This window comes from Penicillium canescens (genome assembly GCF_028828765.1).
Source record: "Penicillium canescens strain IBT 15451 chromosome Unknown utg000001l_segment0_segment0, whole genome shotgun sequence".
Lineage (NCBI taxonomy): Eukaryota > Fungi > Ascomycota > Eurotiomycetes > Eurotiales > Aspergillaceae > Penicillium > Penicillium canescens.
In genome coordinates this window covers 309,776-325,079 of record NW_026703963.1, presented here as the reverse complement: position 1 = coordinate 325,079, position 15,304 = coordinate 309,776, and the positions used below count along the sequence as shown (strand labels likewise).

Here is a 15,304-nt window from a genome sequence, read left to right as displayed (position 1 = left end):
TCATCCCATGTCCGACGAGGACGCTCCGACGCTTCCCTCCCAAGAGCAACCATCCCTCTGGACCCGTTTCAGCACTCGCATCAGCGATGCATTCAGCGGCGCGGACCCACGAGTCTGCGTTGCTTTCTGGCTCTTTGGTGCGCACTCTCCTTATGCTCTACCTGCCAGCGCTAATACTTACACCTACCAGGTCTGATCAACAACGTCATATATGTGATCATCCTATCTGCTGCTGTAGATCTAGTCGGACCCGATGTGCCCAAAGGCGTCGTCCTCCTCGCAGATGTGATCCCCTCGTTCGCGACCAAACTCGTCGCCCCGTACTTTATCCACCTGGTCCCGTATTGGATGCGCATATTGATCTTCGTCTTCCTGTCCTCCGTGGGCATGCTAGTCGTCGCTATGAGTCCCGGCTATACTGACGGAGGAACCATATCGTCGAAGATCGCGGGTATTATCCTGGCTAGCTTTTCCAGTGGTGGTGGTGAGCTGAGTTTCATGGGCCTCACGCACTTCTATGGACCGTTTAGTCTGGCCGCGTGGGGGAGTGGAACTGGTGCTGCTGGTTTGGTGGGTGCTGGTGCCTATGCCCTGGCGACTTCGGCGCTGGGCTTCTCTGTTCATGTCACGCTGCTGGTCTCCTCGTGTTTACCGGGAATTATGGCTCTGAGTTTCTTCGTCGTACTTCCCAAGGTCCCCCTGCGATCTTCTGAGGCTGGAGCCGATAGATATCGTGTTGTTGAAAGTGGTGAACAAGTCGAAGAGGATGAGATGGATGGGGAGAACGAGGGACTCCTTGGCTCATCGCAAAGTGACACCAATATCCCCAAGTTAGTGCATGTTCATGACGAAGTTCCTTGGCAAGACCGAGTTCTCGCAAATTTCCGCCGTGTCAAAGGGCTTTTCATTCCATTGTAAGTACTTCTTTTTTGGGTGTTTCAAATTAGAACTGACGGCTTTATCTAGCATGGTCCCAATGCTATTAGTCTACATTGCGGAGTATGTGATCAACCAGGGGGTTTCCCCTACTCTGCTCTTCCCCTTGCGCGAATCGCCCTTTGAACACTTCCGGTCCTTCTATCCCACCTACAATGCCATCTACCAGATAGGGGTCTTCGTCTCCCGCTCCTCGACCCCATTCTACCGCATCCACCATTTATACATTCCCTCGCTCCTCCAGGTAGCCAACCTCACATTGTTGACTCTCCACGCCCTGTTTGATTTCATTCCCAGTGTGTGGATTGTCTTCATCATCGTTTTCTGGGAGGGTCTCCTCGGTGGAGTGGTGTACGTCAACACCTTTGCTGAGATTGCTGATCGCGTCCCCAAGGAAGATCGTGAGTTCTCTCTGGGCGCTACTACTGTTAGTGATTCTGGTGGTATCTGTATTGCCGGGTTCCTTAGTATGGGATGGGAGGTCTGGCTGTGCAACTGGCAGGTGGGCCATGGACGGGACTTCTGTCGACAGAAGACATAGAGTGATTGTAAACCTATTAAGAATACAACAAAGAACAAACAATTAAGCATACAAAGTAACAAGCACGTGCAAACACATGAACACATCTCGTGACGTGATGTCACATGTGATTGTGGGGATATCTTCACATGTGATTCTATCAACCTCACCAAGTTGATTGGACTCAGGGCTAAGCGGAAGGCGCGCTCAAGTGACGTGCTGACTGACTGGGACCTCAGGGCTCAGCTGGGCTTTGTCTCTGTCCTTTGATGTTAACTCTACCTGCATTTTGCTTACTCCACTTATAGACTGCATATTACATTGATGATACTTCAGCTTTAGATTCAGATATGATAGGTATGTGCTCTTCTCCCCCTCCCACCACCTTGGGAGACATCAATCTAATGCATACCTAGACCACGTTCTGGGAGGCCATCCACCCGTTTCCGCAAGATCCAAGTCTTTGCAGTGGTCTCCTTCTGGTCACTGTACTTATTGAGGTACGATCACAGACCTGCTTTCCATACCACCCAAATCTAACGAGCAACATGACAGAGCAGATAGACATGGCCCACCATTTATTCGAAGCCTCTCCTCCCGATTCACCGGCAAGTTGACAACATGGCAGACAACAGTCATCATCTTCCTCTGGCTATACGTAAGCCGGAATTTCGCCAAGATTGTCGGCCTGGAATGCCCTGAACCGCTAGCGAATATGTATTCGCGATCCTTTTTCCGAGCGACATGGATCACCACAGGCTTAGATGCTGGTTTTTGGACTGCGATGAACATCAAACCGAAGTGGTTGCGAGATATTGCATCACTTGTATTCACGGCTTACTATCTCATTGCTGCGGAACAGGCAGATGAGAAGGTCCGCCGGGTTCGAGCGACGTTGACCCTTGAGCACCTGCGGGTATCTTGGAACAAAGCTACCAGCCCATATCTGTGGACTCTAGCGAAACTACTCCGGCCACGGCTCGCTCGGTATCCAGCCCGGGCAATCCGGATTCCCCGTCCATCTCAGTCTGTATATACCGATCCGGTGGGTGCATGGTTGTACTTTGATGGTCCGTTAAGTGCGCTACGCGATCAGACTTGCTTGGTACTAGATGTGCCTGGAGGTGGCTTTGTCGCTATGAGCCCCAGAAATTCCGAAGACAAGCTCTTATCTTGGGCTGGGCGGCTAAAGGTTCCAGTTCTTAGCGTTGATTACAAGAAGGCGCCCGAGTTTGCATATCCGTATGCACTGCATGAATGCTACGATGTTTATCATAGCATCGTTGCCACGAATGGCCGGTGTATCGGTCTCAATGGCAAAGACCGTCCTCGTATTCTGGTCACCGGTGAGAGTGCTGGTGGTAATCTAGCTGTGGGAATGACCTTGATGATCTTGCAGACTGCAATGGGACAAGGATGGCGTGGAGACGATGTACTTCCTAGTCCTGATGGGTTGGTTTTGGGGTACCCAGCTCTGAATATGAAGGTTGAGAGCTGGATGAGTGATGAGCAAATGTCACTGATTCAAGACAAGAGCTCGCGCCAAACCAACCGCGGCGTTCTTCAACGGAAGCAAGACCAATATCGCAAACTGACGCCGTTTACGTCGCCAGGACACTCGGTTGAAGACTTGACTGCGTTGTCACCACCGGAGCAGAAGAAGACATCTGTGAAGCCGAAGGTCCAGGAAAATACAAATGTGGCTACCGAAACTGCGCAATCTTTGGAGAAAAAATTACAAAAGAGTGAGGATGTGGCCAAAAATTCCGCTGCCAAAGGGGAGGATGAAGTTGCGCCCATCAAGACCCGACTTGCCGTCTCATCGATGATTACTTATGTCCATGATCGGATCCTCACCCCTGAAATGACACGCGCCATGATAATTTTGTACATTGGACCTCATCACCGTCCAGACTTCAATACCGACTTCTTTCTTTCTCCTGTCCTGGCACCAGACGCTCTTCTTGCCCGGTTCCCGAAGACGTACATTATGACCGGCGAGAGAGACCCTCTGGTCGATGACACCGTCATCTTTGCAGGCAGACTTCGCCAAGCAAAGCTCCACCAATTCCGTGAGCGCCAGGATCTGGGATTGGAGAGATCTAAGCGCCCTTTTAACGAAAAGAACTATGTCGAACTCTCCCTGATCCCTGGGGTGTCGCATGGGTTTATGCAAATGGCCGGTTTCTTCCCTGATGCATGGAAGTATATCAATCGCAGCGCACAATGGCTTGAGACATTGTTTGAGAATATGAAGGCCGACAACTTCCATTCTGATCTATTGAGCCCTGGGAAGGTTCCCAGCGGAAGTAGTTCTCTCAAATGGTCTCGCTCGACGAACGAAGAGCCAACTGCCAATCACACTGGACGAAACCACCATCGTAGCTTCACTGGAGAATCTTCAGCCGATGAAGATAGACCATTGGAAATGGGGTTGAGCAAGATCACGCCGCTGAATGATAACGAGAACATATCAGCATCGAAACCTGAGCATCGGACCCGCCGCAGGAGATCGCGATCATCTTTCGCCTCTTCGCAATTAACCGGATTCACCTCGTTGGGGGATGACAGCAAGGCGAAGGATGACTTCATCGCCAAGCTCCGGCATCTGGAAAGAGCTAGCCGTCATGATACTTTTGATCCAGATGAGACAAACAGTGCGCCTGAAAGTCCGGGCGCGTTCCGGCCCCCGCGGACGGAGTATTGCCTCTCTTGACAGTGAGGAGGATCTGTTGGATCGACGGATGAACGGCCTTGCCGGTGGGTTGATGGGGATAGGAGAAGGGGCCCAGACGCCTGGACCCTGAGACAATATAGAGATAACGATCTATGACCCATCTATGAATGATGCATGTTAAAGCGAGTTAAGAATGCATATTTCGAAGAATATAACCCCCAAATAGCTACTCATCTACTGCACACGGATTGCTTCATCTGTTTTGTTTTCTTGTGTTGTAGCTGGGGTGTAGGTCAATTTTTCTCCAAGTGCGTGCTCTAGACCGCCAACGCGGACCTTGAAGTATGTTGCGCAAGATTCGTCCACACAATAGGCAGATGTGAGGACAGTTTTGGAGCTAATCAATGAACCGCCACAGGTGTAGGCATTGCCGAATTCCGGGTTGGAGGAGATGGCGACTGCGAATGGTGCACTCTCGGCAGATGCATCGCTTCCTCCAACGATTGCATTGACGGGTTGGGCAATCAAGGGAGCGAGGCACAGCAGATCGCTCAAAACTTGTGTAGGCTTCATGGTTGGGAGATTTTTGAACGAGGTACTGGCAGGACACCTCAGAATGGTGGGATGGACGAGTCTATAGAGAAAAATAAGAACACTGCAGTCAATCGTTCTTACTAGCTTTATAAGAATGACGATGACCGGCATAGGTTACTACTTCTTAGGGGCAGGGCAGACTTTAACCAAATCGAAGCCGATATGTCCATGGTTCACAATGTGCGTGGTATAATAAACAGAACCCACCCTATAAACAGCCATTGAAGACAGTACAAAGACCCCTGGCTACAGTACATTGTCTCAAATCCAGATGAGGAGGGTGCGTAACGCTCTCACTGAGATTCTCCGCTGATGCGGACCTACATAGTTCCGTGATGAAGACTTCATAGAAAAGAGTTCCATGAAGTTCATCGATTATCAATTGCAATATTCGAGAGAACCCCTTCATTCACCGGGTACTAAATGGCCCTCTATGCCAGCCACTTCATTCGACCCTGTCTACCGTCAAGAGGAATGGTAACTTCGAGTCGTGCCCACATCGCTGCAACAGTTGCGCCGACCAAGAGCACACCAACCATAATGCTGGTGTTTTCATAGCTCCGAGAATCCACAATCTTATGGCTGCTCCGGATCAATGCACCTGCCACCGGCGTTCCCACAAGCGTTGCGAATCCTCTTACCATGTATAACAAGCCGTTAACACTGGTAAAGTTTTGCACGCCGAATAGTTCCATCAGACTTGCTGGGAAAAGTGAGATGTAGGCTGATGCGAAGATGCCATATATAATAGTGAACGCGATGAACAGGTTGCTTCCGTTAGATTGCATGTCAGAAAGACAAGATGGAAGCCACAGGGCAAGGACGGAGACTGCCGAGATGAGTGTTGCCAATGCAAGCGTGTTCATTCGACCCATGCGATCTGCAATGTGTCCGATAATGATCTTTCCTACGGCGTTGGCGGCGTTGGAGATGGCGATGAAGTTTGCAGAGGTTGCTTGTGAATACCCGAGTGTGCGCGCATAAGAGGCAAAGAAGAAAACAGGTGTATAGTATGCAGCCGACTGGAGCGCTGCACCGAGAGCGTGAATGAGGAATTTTCGAGTACGAACGACACGCCAGTTTACCAGTGGGATGCGGAGGAATCCAGATGATCGAGCGGCAGCTGCATTTTCAACTTGAATGCGAGCGATCTGGCTAGGTGGCCAACGCATAAATGTACCCGGGACACATATCAGGATGAACGAGATGCCGGCTGTTATGCGGAGGGTGTTGCGGAAGCCCACACGGATAATGAGATATCGAAATGCCAGGGGCCACACCACTCCCCCAAGCCCCGTTCCGGCCATGATAATTCCCATTGCAAGGCCGCGATGGTGAGTGAACCATGTTGGGGCAACGGTCACGGCTGGCATGTATCCAAGACAAGTGGCTACTCCTAAGAGAAGGCCCTGGGTAAGGATGAATTGCCATAGTGCCTGGCTGTAACTCGCAAGAAGCAAGGCCACCGGGAAAATAATCCCACATGCCCAAGTGACTGTTCGTGGGGAGTAGTGTTTTGTCCATGCTGTTGCAATTGGGGCGCCGATGTTCATCAAGGCGATGGAGAGAGTCCCGATCAAGTCAATCTGAGCTGGAGTGGCACCGGTAAACGGTGTATTTGGGTCCTTGGACATTGAGTCATAGAGCTCTTGGTAAACTCCAAAGGAAAAGTTAATTCCACATCCTGTGAAAATCACAGCGAGTGAAGCGATGACGATGATGACGGGGTCTCTGCGGCAGTGTTATTCCAGCTCGACATGAGGAGAGATACTGTACTTACAAGCGTGTTCGAAGGGGCGGCGGGCTGCTGGTAGCAACATTCATTGGCTCCATTGTAAATGATTTGGCGAATACGGGAATGATTCTGGTATTCGAGGACCATGTAGATCGAAGAGTGCTGGCGATCAGCTCAGATGTGAGGAAGTTATAGATGGCAACCCGATCACACCCATCCACACTAAGGCTTATTTTCTTTGTAATTTGGCCGGATATCACCTCAGGATACAATTTTGTGTCCCTGTTGACAAAGTTTTACGAGGTTAAGTAAATATCAGCCCGTGTACTATAGACGTATATGCTAAGATTTTCCGCAGATGAGTCATAGTTAAGATGGACGGTCGGATAATCAAGAAGTCAACACAACTTGGTTTCTGGTATATAGGGATAGTATTAAAACGAGAAGTATCCAGTGTAGACCAAAGAAAAGGAAAAGAAGGAACGAACAAACAAATGGCGGGCATCAAGCAGCCCTCACTCATTCTGAATTCATAGCACCGTGGAAGCTTCTTCTTGCACACGTTTTCATATACTTGGCCACCGTCAATTGAAGAAATGCTCGATTGATGTCCTATCGACTTATCTTGAACATTCGCTGGTCGTTGTATGTCTCTATGTCTATCCTTCTGGGAATTTCGTTGCAGTCGTTATCACCATAGCATTCGCCTGTCGCCCATTATCATACTTCTGGGAACAAGATACCAATCCGGAGACTGAAGGAATGTGCATTGATATTTCTTAATTCTTCTTGGTCAACGGAATTGTTGCCGTCTTGATTGATGTGATGATTGTGTCCCGACTCCTATCATCTGGAGGTTGCAAATGCCGAAGACGCAGCGACTTGCCGTAATAAGCATTCTACTTTTAGGCGGCTTGTCAATGTCCTTTTTTCTAAAGTCCCTAAGACATATTCTAACTGTATCTCTCCCAATAGTATCCGCGTTGCTGGCGTCGTACGCGTTGTGTTCCTCGACAAAAACTTACACTACAATGCTCGTCGTGGACTATGGCACCCGTGTTCGTGTGGTCCTGCGTCGAGCTATTTATCAGCAATGTGCACGCCTGTCTCCCCACATTCTCCTGCTTGTTCCGTCGTTGGTGGGCTATCCTGGGAGTCAAGAAGTCAGCTTTAAACAAGAGAGAGTACTATGATACGGGCGGCTCCAGAATTCATCGTTCTAGGCCACAAGCTACTGAGGACGAAGAGGACGATAAATCTCATGGCGATGAAGTCCAGCTGACAAGTTTCCCTGGCTGGCCATTGAACCTCCTGCGTGGAAAGGATAGTAGGGATGATATCGCAGCGTCGCGATCTAGGATCCAGGTCAAAGAGGAGGTCACAATTTCGTGGAATTAAATCTGCAATATGGGGAAGCAGGTTTTATATTATTCATTTTATGTATTCAACCTTGGACGCATTTTCCGCTGGTTAGGCTCCCGGCCAACTTACAGCTCTTTGGTCATGATTTGTGAAGATCCCAAGACAATCAGCTGGTTCTACCATAGGCAAGAGACATATGCAACTTTCCTATAGGCCATTGAGATCATTATCTATGCCTTGGCGTACGATAGGAATGTGTTCTGCCGGAAAGGACCCGTTTGTGTCCTGTGTATCCTGGTCGTTCGGCAAAGCTATACGATTTGTGCGTGTGACTTATATAACAATTAGTTTTTTATTTGTGTCTTAGGCTTATTGTTGAAGTTGGACTATTCAGGTTGAACTTTTGTCTTATAAAGATCGAACATCCCTCTTACTTATCGACTCTTTAAGCAAATAAAGGCGTAATATGCTCTCACTTAATTCAAACTTTTCCTCTTGCTTCTCTCCTCATCTAGCAATGATAAAGCTAGAATTTTGCTTATATAAAGTTGGGTTCTCTCTCACTTAATCCGGAATTTTCTCTCAGTTTGATTTTATCAAGCTATAGCTCAAGCTTAGAACTTCACACTCGCTAAGTACTCGTTTGTGCTAGGTGTTTCACGGTTCCACTAACATCCCACAGCCCTATCCTACAAGAATATTAGACACTAAGGAGAACGCAGTTGGATCATAATCAAACAAATGAATTCTTTCTATATATAAATTCGAAAAAAAAAAACAAATTGACTAAGGGCCGCTGCCCCCCTTCCCCCCTCCCCCCAACCCACCAAACAACCGACCCCACGACTCTCCTCATAACTTATCAGAGGTCCATCCCCTCCATGCCGAGCATGATCAGGGCACTGGCGCCATCGGCGCCATGGACCTCAAGGTGGCCGTTGGCCACCGCCACCAGGAACTTGACCACCCTGACATATAAAAGTTAGTGAAGACGCTCAAATACTGAGAGGAAATAACTCTACCTCCTGTGAAGAGGGGTGGGAAACTGACACTTCGGTCCCCCCGCACCGCGAGCATGGCTCTTGATGGCGAGCCAGCCCTTTCGGATGCAGGCCCGCATTGCCTCGTTTGAGGCGTCCCAGGGAGACCCTCCTCTCCCCCGGCCACGGCGTTGATCAACACCCGAAATTCCGCAGTTGGGGGGAAGAGGCCGGTTCCGACCATTGGTAGGCCAGTCTTGAACGCGGCGGCGCGGAGGTGACCCTCCAACACCCCCGACGAGGTGAGGGCCTCGTCGAGCTCTCCCACACCCAACATGCGGATTCCAGCCCGCTTGAAGTGGGCATGATAGAGCTGAAAGTAAAGTTAGAAACTTATCAGTTATTGGAGAACCTTGAAATGAAACATACTTCGTTGACGAATTCCAGGATCCAGTCTACCAGCCTGGGGTGACCGTTGGTGAGGTCGAACACATACCCCCTCGTGGCGTTGTCAATGTCATACTTGTCGCCCATTTTCTCGAGGTAGAGGTCGATGGCCCGCATACACTCCCCGAGATCATAGTGAAGTGACAGATCCTCGGGGAATGGGATGATAGGGCGGTCAATGTTTCCTTCGCCGTTGTTGGGAGATGTGACCATCGCACTTGGGCCGTAATTGCTGAAGAGCCAGAAAGAAGGCGCCATGAACCCTTCGATATGGTCGGCGTTGCATTTGTTGACCACCTGCCAGAATTTGTCGCAGCCATAAGACTTATGGGCTTCGTCAATGATGAAAATGATATTGTCGCTCCACAGAGTATTGGACGATGATCGAAGTCCTTCAAATTCAACATGCCATAGCAAGTACTCGGTGATGTTCGTGATGTTGGTGAATCCTGATGGGTCAAAGTTCCAGATGAAAACAACCTTGAAACATTGAAAGAGTAGGTAGTTGTAGAGTTCCCTTGCGAGTTGCGACTTTCCGGACCCTGGGATACCAAAGAACAGTCTGTTTTGCTGTCCTTGGAGATTTCCGGCAAGTTCCCTAACGGTCTCGTCTCGGGGGACCGTCCTAATGGGGATGGAGGAGTTGTACAACTCTAAACAATTGTTAAACAAAAGTCAGGCAAATAGGGGGTTAACTATACCTCTAGGAACGGAGTGTAGTTCAAGAGCGTGACCACAGCTATTGCACAGCGAATCGGGGTCGCGAATTCCGTTCTCTCGCTGGCAACCTGTGCAAAGGCACATGTTGCCGGTCTCACCAAATGCGGTGCAAGTCATATTGCAGGCAAAGCGAGTGAGACAAATTAATTGAAGAGACTGGTGGAGATGGGATGGAACGAAGTAGATTGGATGAAAAGAAACAGACTGTATGGACAAGATACAGATGGACACGGGATAGTAGCAAAACGATATGAAGGGTGAATGCAGGATGCAAGAGCAAGCAGAGTATTCACGAAGAAGTTGGGATTGTCGAAGAAGAAGGAAATACTGAAGCGAAATATCGGCTTAAAAGGCTAATAAAATACGATGCGCGACGATACACGACGATGATGCGATGGGCTTTTTGGGATGGTCTTTAGGTATGAGTCGCTGATTATACGACCTGCGACAATACGCTGAATCGGGAAGTTATGAGTCGCCAGCTATGATTCGCCGAGATGAGTGCCTGTCCAGGCACTTGCACTGCTGCGTCCTCTATAAGCTGTCTACCCAGGCACAGCCAGGCCACCAGTCCGATATACTTCGACCTGGGGCTTGCAACACCACGTGACAAGATTAAGGTTGTTCTCGAAGCCGTCGAAGGCTTCGCCAACCATGATTATCCCGTCCCAAAGGGGAAGGAGCCAGGTATACTAACGACGGCCTTTGATTGGTCACCGCTTCCCCGCATGATAACGAACTCGGACTTCGTCTCTTGGCTTTCTCGTCATCGATCAATTTATATTGCTAAGATGAATCCCGCTAAGCGCAAACGAGGAGAGAAGAGACGTGCTTCATTGGCGTAAGTGAATTTCTGCCCTGGTTGATGCTGGAGGCTGACAACTAGAAGCTGCGAGACCTGCCGGAAGCAAAAGGAGAAATGTGAGGGTGGTCCTCCATGCTGGCGATGTGAGCGCCTTGGCCGACCATGCCATTTTCAAGGACAACAGATTTCGAATCTGTCGACGCCGGGTGTTTCGACCATACCCGTTGTGTCTGTTCCCAGAGAGGATATCCAGCGAGTACAAAATCTAGAGTATATCGTGAAACACTTCCTCGGAGATGTACCTCTAGATCAGGAGAATCTTGGCCGGGTCGCCGACAAATTGCAAAACCAGGCAACAAATTCGACTCAACCTGAGAGTTCCCTGAATGTGAACGAGTCATTCGATGTGCATTTCGTGTCGAGTAACATGGCGCATTACTCCGGAGAATTCTCGCATTGGAACTTTTCGCAAAAGATACGTCGCAAAATGAGCTGCCAGATTGATCAGCTTGATACCAGGGTGTGTATTGCTCTTCAAGCCGTGGCGCTTTTCTTTAACGCGGTACAGGTCAAAGAATACTGGCGTCCAACGCAGCTCCAATCATCTCCCGAAGTCATTACAAATTCTATGACCCAGTTACCACCGAGGGCCATCGCCGACTTCCTCGTCTGTATGTTCTTCAAATACGCCGAGATCAATTCCTTTTACATGGAACGAAAGTGGATCGAGGAAAAAGTGGCCCTTTGCTACGACCATACCACCAACTACAGTGCCAGTGATTTCCCATGGGTGTGCTCTGTGTTTGCTGTCCTCGCAATTGGTACTCAAGTGGCACACATGGAAGATGAAAAGCCAAAGCCAGATTCCGAAACAGCTGATGATCTGACTCTTTGCTCCGAGGATTCTGTCGGACTTGTATTCTACCATGTGGCCTGCAAACTCATTCCGGATGTGCTTTTAGTTGCGTCTCATGAGAGTGTGCAAGTGTTTCTTCTTCTTGCAACATACTCCTTGCCGGTGTCGACTGGGGGGCTGGCATACACTTATTACGGGCTTGCAATGAAAATGGCTATACAGAACGGTATGCATCGCAAATATGTCGGTGGGGACATTGATGCTCGAACAATTGAAACGAGGAACCGTTTATTCTGGACTGCCTATACCGTAGAGAAGTATGTGAGTGGGCATGACTTCTCGAGGATGAAAGCTAATTCTTCACAGATACGTTAGCATTATGCATGGACGCCCCTTATCTATAGCTCGATCCGAGATCAACGCCGATCTTCCAACAGACAATTCTACATTTGAGTCGCCGCGGTTTGCAAATATGACCGCCTTCCATACCTTGATTTCATACCTAGGCGAAGTGGCAGAGACTTTGTAAGTGATTGCTTTTTTGGACTTATAAAAATGGAGACAAGGGACTGATATACCATTAGATCTCAATTCAAGAAATGTCCCAAGAGGCTCCTATCCGAATACTCCGAGCGACTGCTACGATTGAGGACTAGCATCAAGCAGTGGTGGGATTCACTATCTGCCACTATAGAATGTCGAGATCTATGCTCCCAAGGCCCGCTTTTCCGGCAAAACTCGCATCTACGACTGTGTTACCTACTCATTTACGTTTACATGGGCCGCCCGTTTATATTTGTCGACAAGAAGGATCACAATAACGAAGGTGGGCCCAGTGCAGATAACGACGCAGGGCAAGCACGCCGATCAGTTCTAGTGGATGACTGCGTATCTAGCGCTTTGGACATTCTCAACACTCTCCAGTCTTTATCAGACCACGTCGGTCTTTGTCGAGCCTCCTACAACGAATTCGGGGCTTGTCGAGCTGCTCTTCTCGTGATACTTGCGGAAAGTCTCAATTCGGGAAAATCTCAAAGGCTGCAAGATGGCTTACAACGTGGAATGAGTCTCATACGTCAAATGATTGGAGGAAGCTCTTCCCAGTCGGAGATATCGTACATCGAGTCTATCGAAGCGGCTATCAGTCAGCTCCTTGAAGCTCCTGAGGGAGATGTCGCTTCTCAATCAAACACAGAACACAGCACCATCTCCGCCTATGCAAAATTCAAAGACTGGACGCAATCATTAAAGAAAGATAAGGGCGCAGTTGGTAGTAATATGGAGATATCATCTTTCAGTCCACTTTCGCATCTTACGCCTGGGAGCGGAGGCTTTGCAAATCCCGATCTCAATGACATGACCGGATTCTTCAATCCTGATTGGTCGAACAACGATATGGAATTTGATTCAAATATTCTCTCGCTACTGTCGAAATGATTCACACTGTTGAGTGGCCGGAACTAATAAAATTCATCCAAATACCATATACTGAGCCCGTTTGATCCATGTCGTCTGCTTGCTCTTCTCTGTGTTCCTATCTGCGTCCTCGGTGGCAATGGCGTTGATAATATCCTGTTCATCAAATTCTCGTGCGGGCCCAAAGTCCATCTCCATAGGCTTGACTATGTTTGTTTTGTAATACCACTGCTCAAGTCAGATAAACGCAACAATTCACGACAGACGGATTCCTCACTTTGTATACGAAATAGTCAAAGAAGAATAGCGGAGCGGCAAGGTAAGCAGAGAAGAAACTCTTCACTGAGCCTTTCTCTCCGAATGGCCAGCAAGCCAGATAGAATTCACAGCCGAAGACGAATAGGACAATGATAAGACCGAAGTACTGTGCCCATGGGGTAAGGAGGCCCTTGAATGGGAGACTTCCAAGGTCCTTGCCTTGAGCTTTAAGACCTTGCCGGAATCGAAGGTGGGCGATATAGATCGAAGCCCATTGGAAAAGTGTGGCGATCGCAACCTGAGGAAATAATCAATACTGAACGCTTTTGTTTCACACCAAACTTCTCACCAAAGAAGAGAACCAGCCGTAGACCAAAGTTCCAACACTGTTGGTGTTAAGATAGCACAAGCCACCACCAATACCCAAACTGATAATGAGCGACACATAAGGTCGACCTTGTTTATCTTTCCTGCCAAAAAATGGATGAACAATATCGAGATCGGCGAGAGCCGTTAGGCTTCGACTGGCAATATAAGCACTTGTAATCCCGCAGCTGATAACGCTTAGGAAAATAAATCCGTTGATAGCGTGCGCGAGACCGTATACATCTGCTCTTTTAATGGCAATGACAAAGGGACTTCCCAGTGTGCCGCTGTTCGACAGATCTGGGTCGTTAGATGGGATACACATGCCCACGAGCCAGATATTAACAACGAAGAAGGTAAACATTCGCCAGAAGATTGGTCGAACGGTTTTCTTGATAGTTCGTCGTGGATCGGCTACTTCGCCGGCTATTACTGCGATATGTTCACCTGATAAACCATTAGTTGGCTGTTCCTTAACGCACCTTTTAATAGAAATAACATACCACCGCCAAAACTGAAAGCAGCCTGCACAAATGCCTTGGCGATACCCTTGATGCCATTATTGAAGGCACCAGGGTTTTTCCAGTACCGGAACTCGATGGGACCGTTCGTTGCAGCAATGCCTCCTGAAGTCATGATGAACATGAAAAAGATCATCAAGACAATTGCAAGACACTTGACAAATGACATGTAGTATTCAATGTAGCCGTATACTCGGACATGGAACATGTTAGCTGCGGCAATTACTACCAAAAATATTGTGATATATGCTGCTAGGGGTATGACGTCGGTTTCGGGCCAGTACTTGAGGACGGAGATCGCTGCTGTTATCTCTGCTGGGATTATCATCACCCACTATGTAGTGTCAGTATATCGAGCCTGCCTTGGGATAGGGGATTAACATACCGCAAACCAGAAGTTGACACCAATTGCAAAGCCGAATGCCGGGTCCACGTACTCTGCGCATTGTCGAATGAAGCCACCGTGGATAGGCTTGTATGTGGTCATCTCTCCAACAGAGGAGTATTGGGCATAGACGATCATTCTTCGGATATGTTAGCGAGTCATCCAAGGGTGAAGGGTTGTTTGGTGCCATACGCAGTAATGGTATAGGTAACTGCGGTTCCCGCAGGTCCAGCTGTATATGGTCAATCTTCATTCATATCTTGCAACTATTCGCAATTTTGTGATGTTAGACTTCACTCACCATAGTACAGTGCCTGTCCAGTGCCTACCCAAAGACCCGTCCCGATACCAGCGCCAAAGGTCATCATCATGATTTGGCGCCTTGTCAAGGATCGGTGATACCCAGCAGTATCTGCTGGGGAAATAATGACAGTACTCCCATGATGCTCTGTTCCCGAAGTAGCTGTGCGCTCCAAGTCGCTGGCATCGCCCCCTTGACCTCTGCGCCATCTTTCGAAATATCTGGGAATTGACTCATTCTCCGTTGGGATTGAGAATAATCCGAGGGATACTTGACCGCCCATAAAGTGTAGATGTATATAGTTGTCTATCCTTATCGTTATCTGTCCTGTCTATCAAAGTTGCCGGTGGACTTCCCGCCGGGACTGAGCGGGGTATGCATGAATCACATACTTCGATAGCTAGCAATGATTCGCAGATAATGCT

At 48.7% G+C, this 15,304-nt stretch overlaps 8 protein-coding genes across 8 annotated transcripts; 4 read left to right on the top strand and 4 right to left on the bottom strand.

The window, feature by feature from the left end:
• Positions 1-7: 7 nt before the first annotated feature.
• On the top strand, positions 8-4,172 carry N7446_000123 (uncharacterized protein; the record flags this gene model as incomplete). The annotated part of the gene is made up of 6 exons (XM_058508890.1): positions 8-137; positions 191-914; positions 967-1,395; positions 1,799-1,813; positions 1,873-1,956; positions 2,012-4,172. The coding sequence occupies 6 exons, from the start codon at positions 8-10 to the stop codon at positions 4,170-4,172; spliced, it is 3,543 nt and encodes a 1,180-aa protein (XP_058377869.1).
• Positions 4,173-4,367: 195 nt separating this feature from the next.
• N7446_000122 (uncharacterized protein) lies at positions 4,368-4,706 on the bottom strand (the record flags this gene model as incomplete). Its single annotated transcript, XM_058508889.1, has 1 exon — positions 4,368-4,706. One exon carries the CDS (start codon positions 4,704-4,706, stop codon positions 4,368-4,370), a length of 339 nt encoding a protein of 112 aa, XP_058377868.1.
• Positions 4,707-5,158: 452 nt separating this feature from the next.
• On the bottom strand, positions 5,159-6,560 carry N7446_000121 (putative MFS monocarboxylate transporter; the record flags this gene model as incomplete). The annotated part of the gene is made up of 2 exons (XM_058508888.1): positions 5,159-6,458; positions 6,508-6,560. The coding sequence occupies 2 exons, from the start codon at positions 6,558-6,560 to the stop codon at positions 5,159-5,161; spliced, it is 1,353 nt and encodes a 450-aa protein (XP_058377867.1).
• Positions 6,561-6,836: 276 nt separating this feature from the next.
• Positions 6,837-7,245, top strand: N7446_000120 (uncharacterized protein; the record flags this gene model as incomplete). Its single annotated transcript, XM_058508887.1, has 2 exons — positions 6,837-6,880; positions 6,999-7,245. 2 exons carry the CDS (start codon positions 6,837-6,839, stop codon positions 7,243-7,245), a joined length of 291 nt encoding a protein of 96 aa, XP_058377866.1.
• Positions 7,246-7,509: 264 nt separating this feature from the next.
• N7446_000119 (uncharacterized protein) lies at positions 7,510-7,860 on the top strand (the record flags this gene model as incomplete). Its single annotated transcript, XM_058508886.1, has 1 exon — positions 7,510-7,860. One exon carries the CDS (start codon positions 7,510-7,512, stop codon positions 7,858-7,860), a length of 351 nt encoding a protein of 116 aa, XP_058377865.1.
• Positions 7,861-8,750: 890 nt separating this feature from the next.
• N7446_000118 (uncharacterized protein) lies at positions 8,751-10,055 on the bottom strand (the record flags this gene model as incomplete). The annotated part of the gene is made up of 4 exons (XM_058508885.1): positions 8,751-8,792; positions 8,875-9,177; positions 9,234-9,904; positions 9,953-10,055. The coding sequence occupies 4 exons, from the start codon at positions 10,053-10,055 to the stop codon at positions 8,751-8,753; spliced, it is 1,119 nt and encodes a 372-aa protein (XP_058377864.1).
• A 707-nt stretch (positions 10,056-10,762) lies between these two features.
• On the top strand, positions 10,763-13,069 carry N7446_000117 (Zn(II)2Cys6 transcription factor; the record flags this gene model as incomplete). The annotated part of the gene is made up of 5 exons (XM_058508884.1): positions 10,763-10,812; positions 10,861-11,296; positions 11,345-11,949; positions 11,999-12,157; positions 12,217-13,069. 5 exons carry the CDS (start codon positions 10,763-10,765, stop codon positions 13,067-13,069), a joined length of 2,103 nt encoding a protein of 700 aa, XP_058377863.1.
• Positions 13,070-13,102: 33 nt separating this feature from the next.
• Positions 13,103-15,162, bottom strand: N7446_000116 (uncharacterized protein; the record flags this gene model as incomplete). The annotated part of the gene is made up of 7 exons (XM_058508883.1): positions 13,103-13,276; positions 13,326-13,604; positions 13,656-14,119; positions 14,176-14,527; positions 14,579-14,717; positions 14,771-14,810; positions 14,880-15,162. 7 exons carry the CDS (start codon positions 15,160-15,162, stop codon positions 13,103-13,105), a joined length of 1,731 nt encoding a protein of 576 aa, XP_058377862.1.
• Between the last annotated feature and the right edge of the window lie 142 nt (positions 15,163-15,304).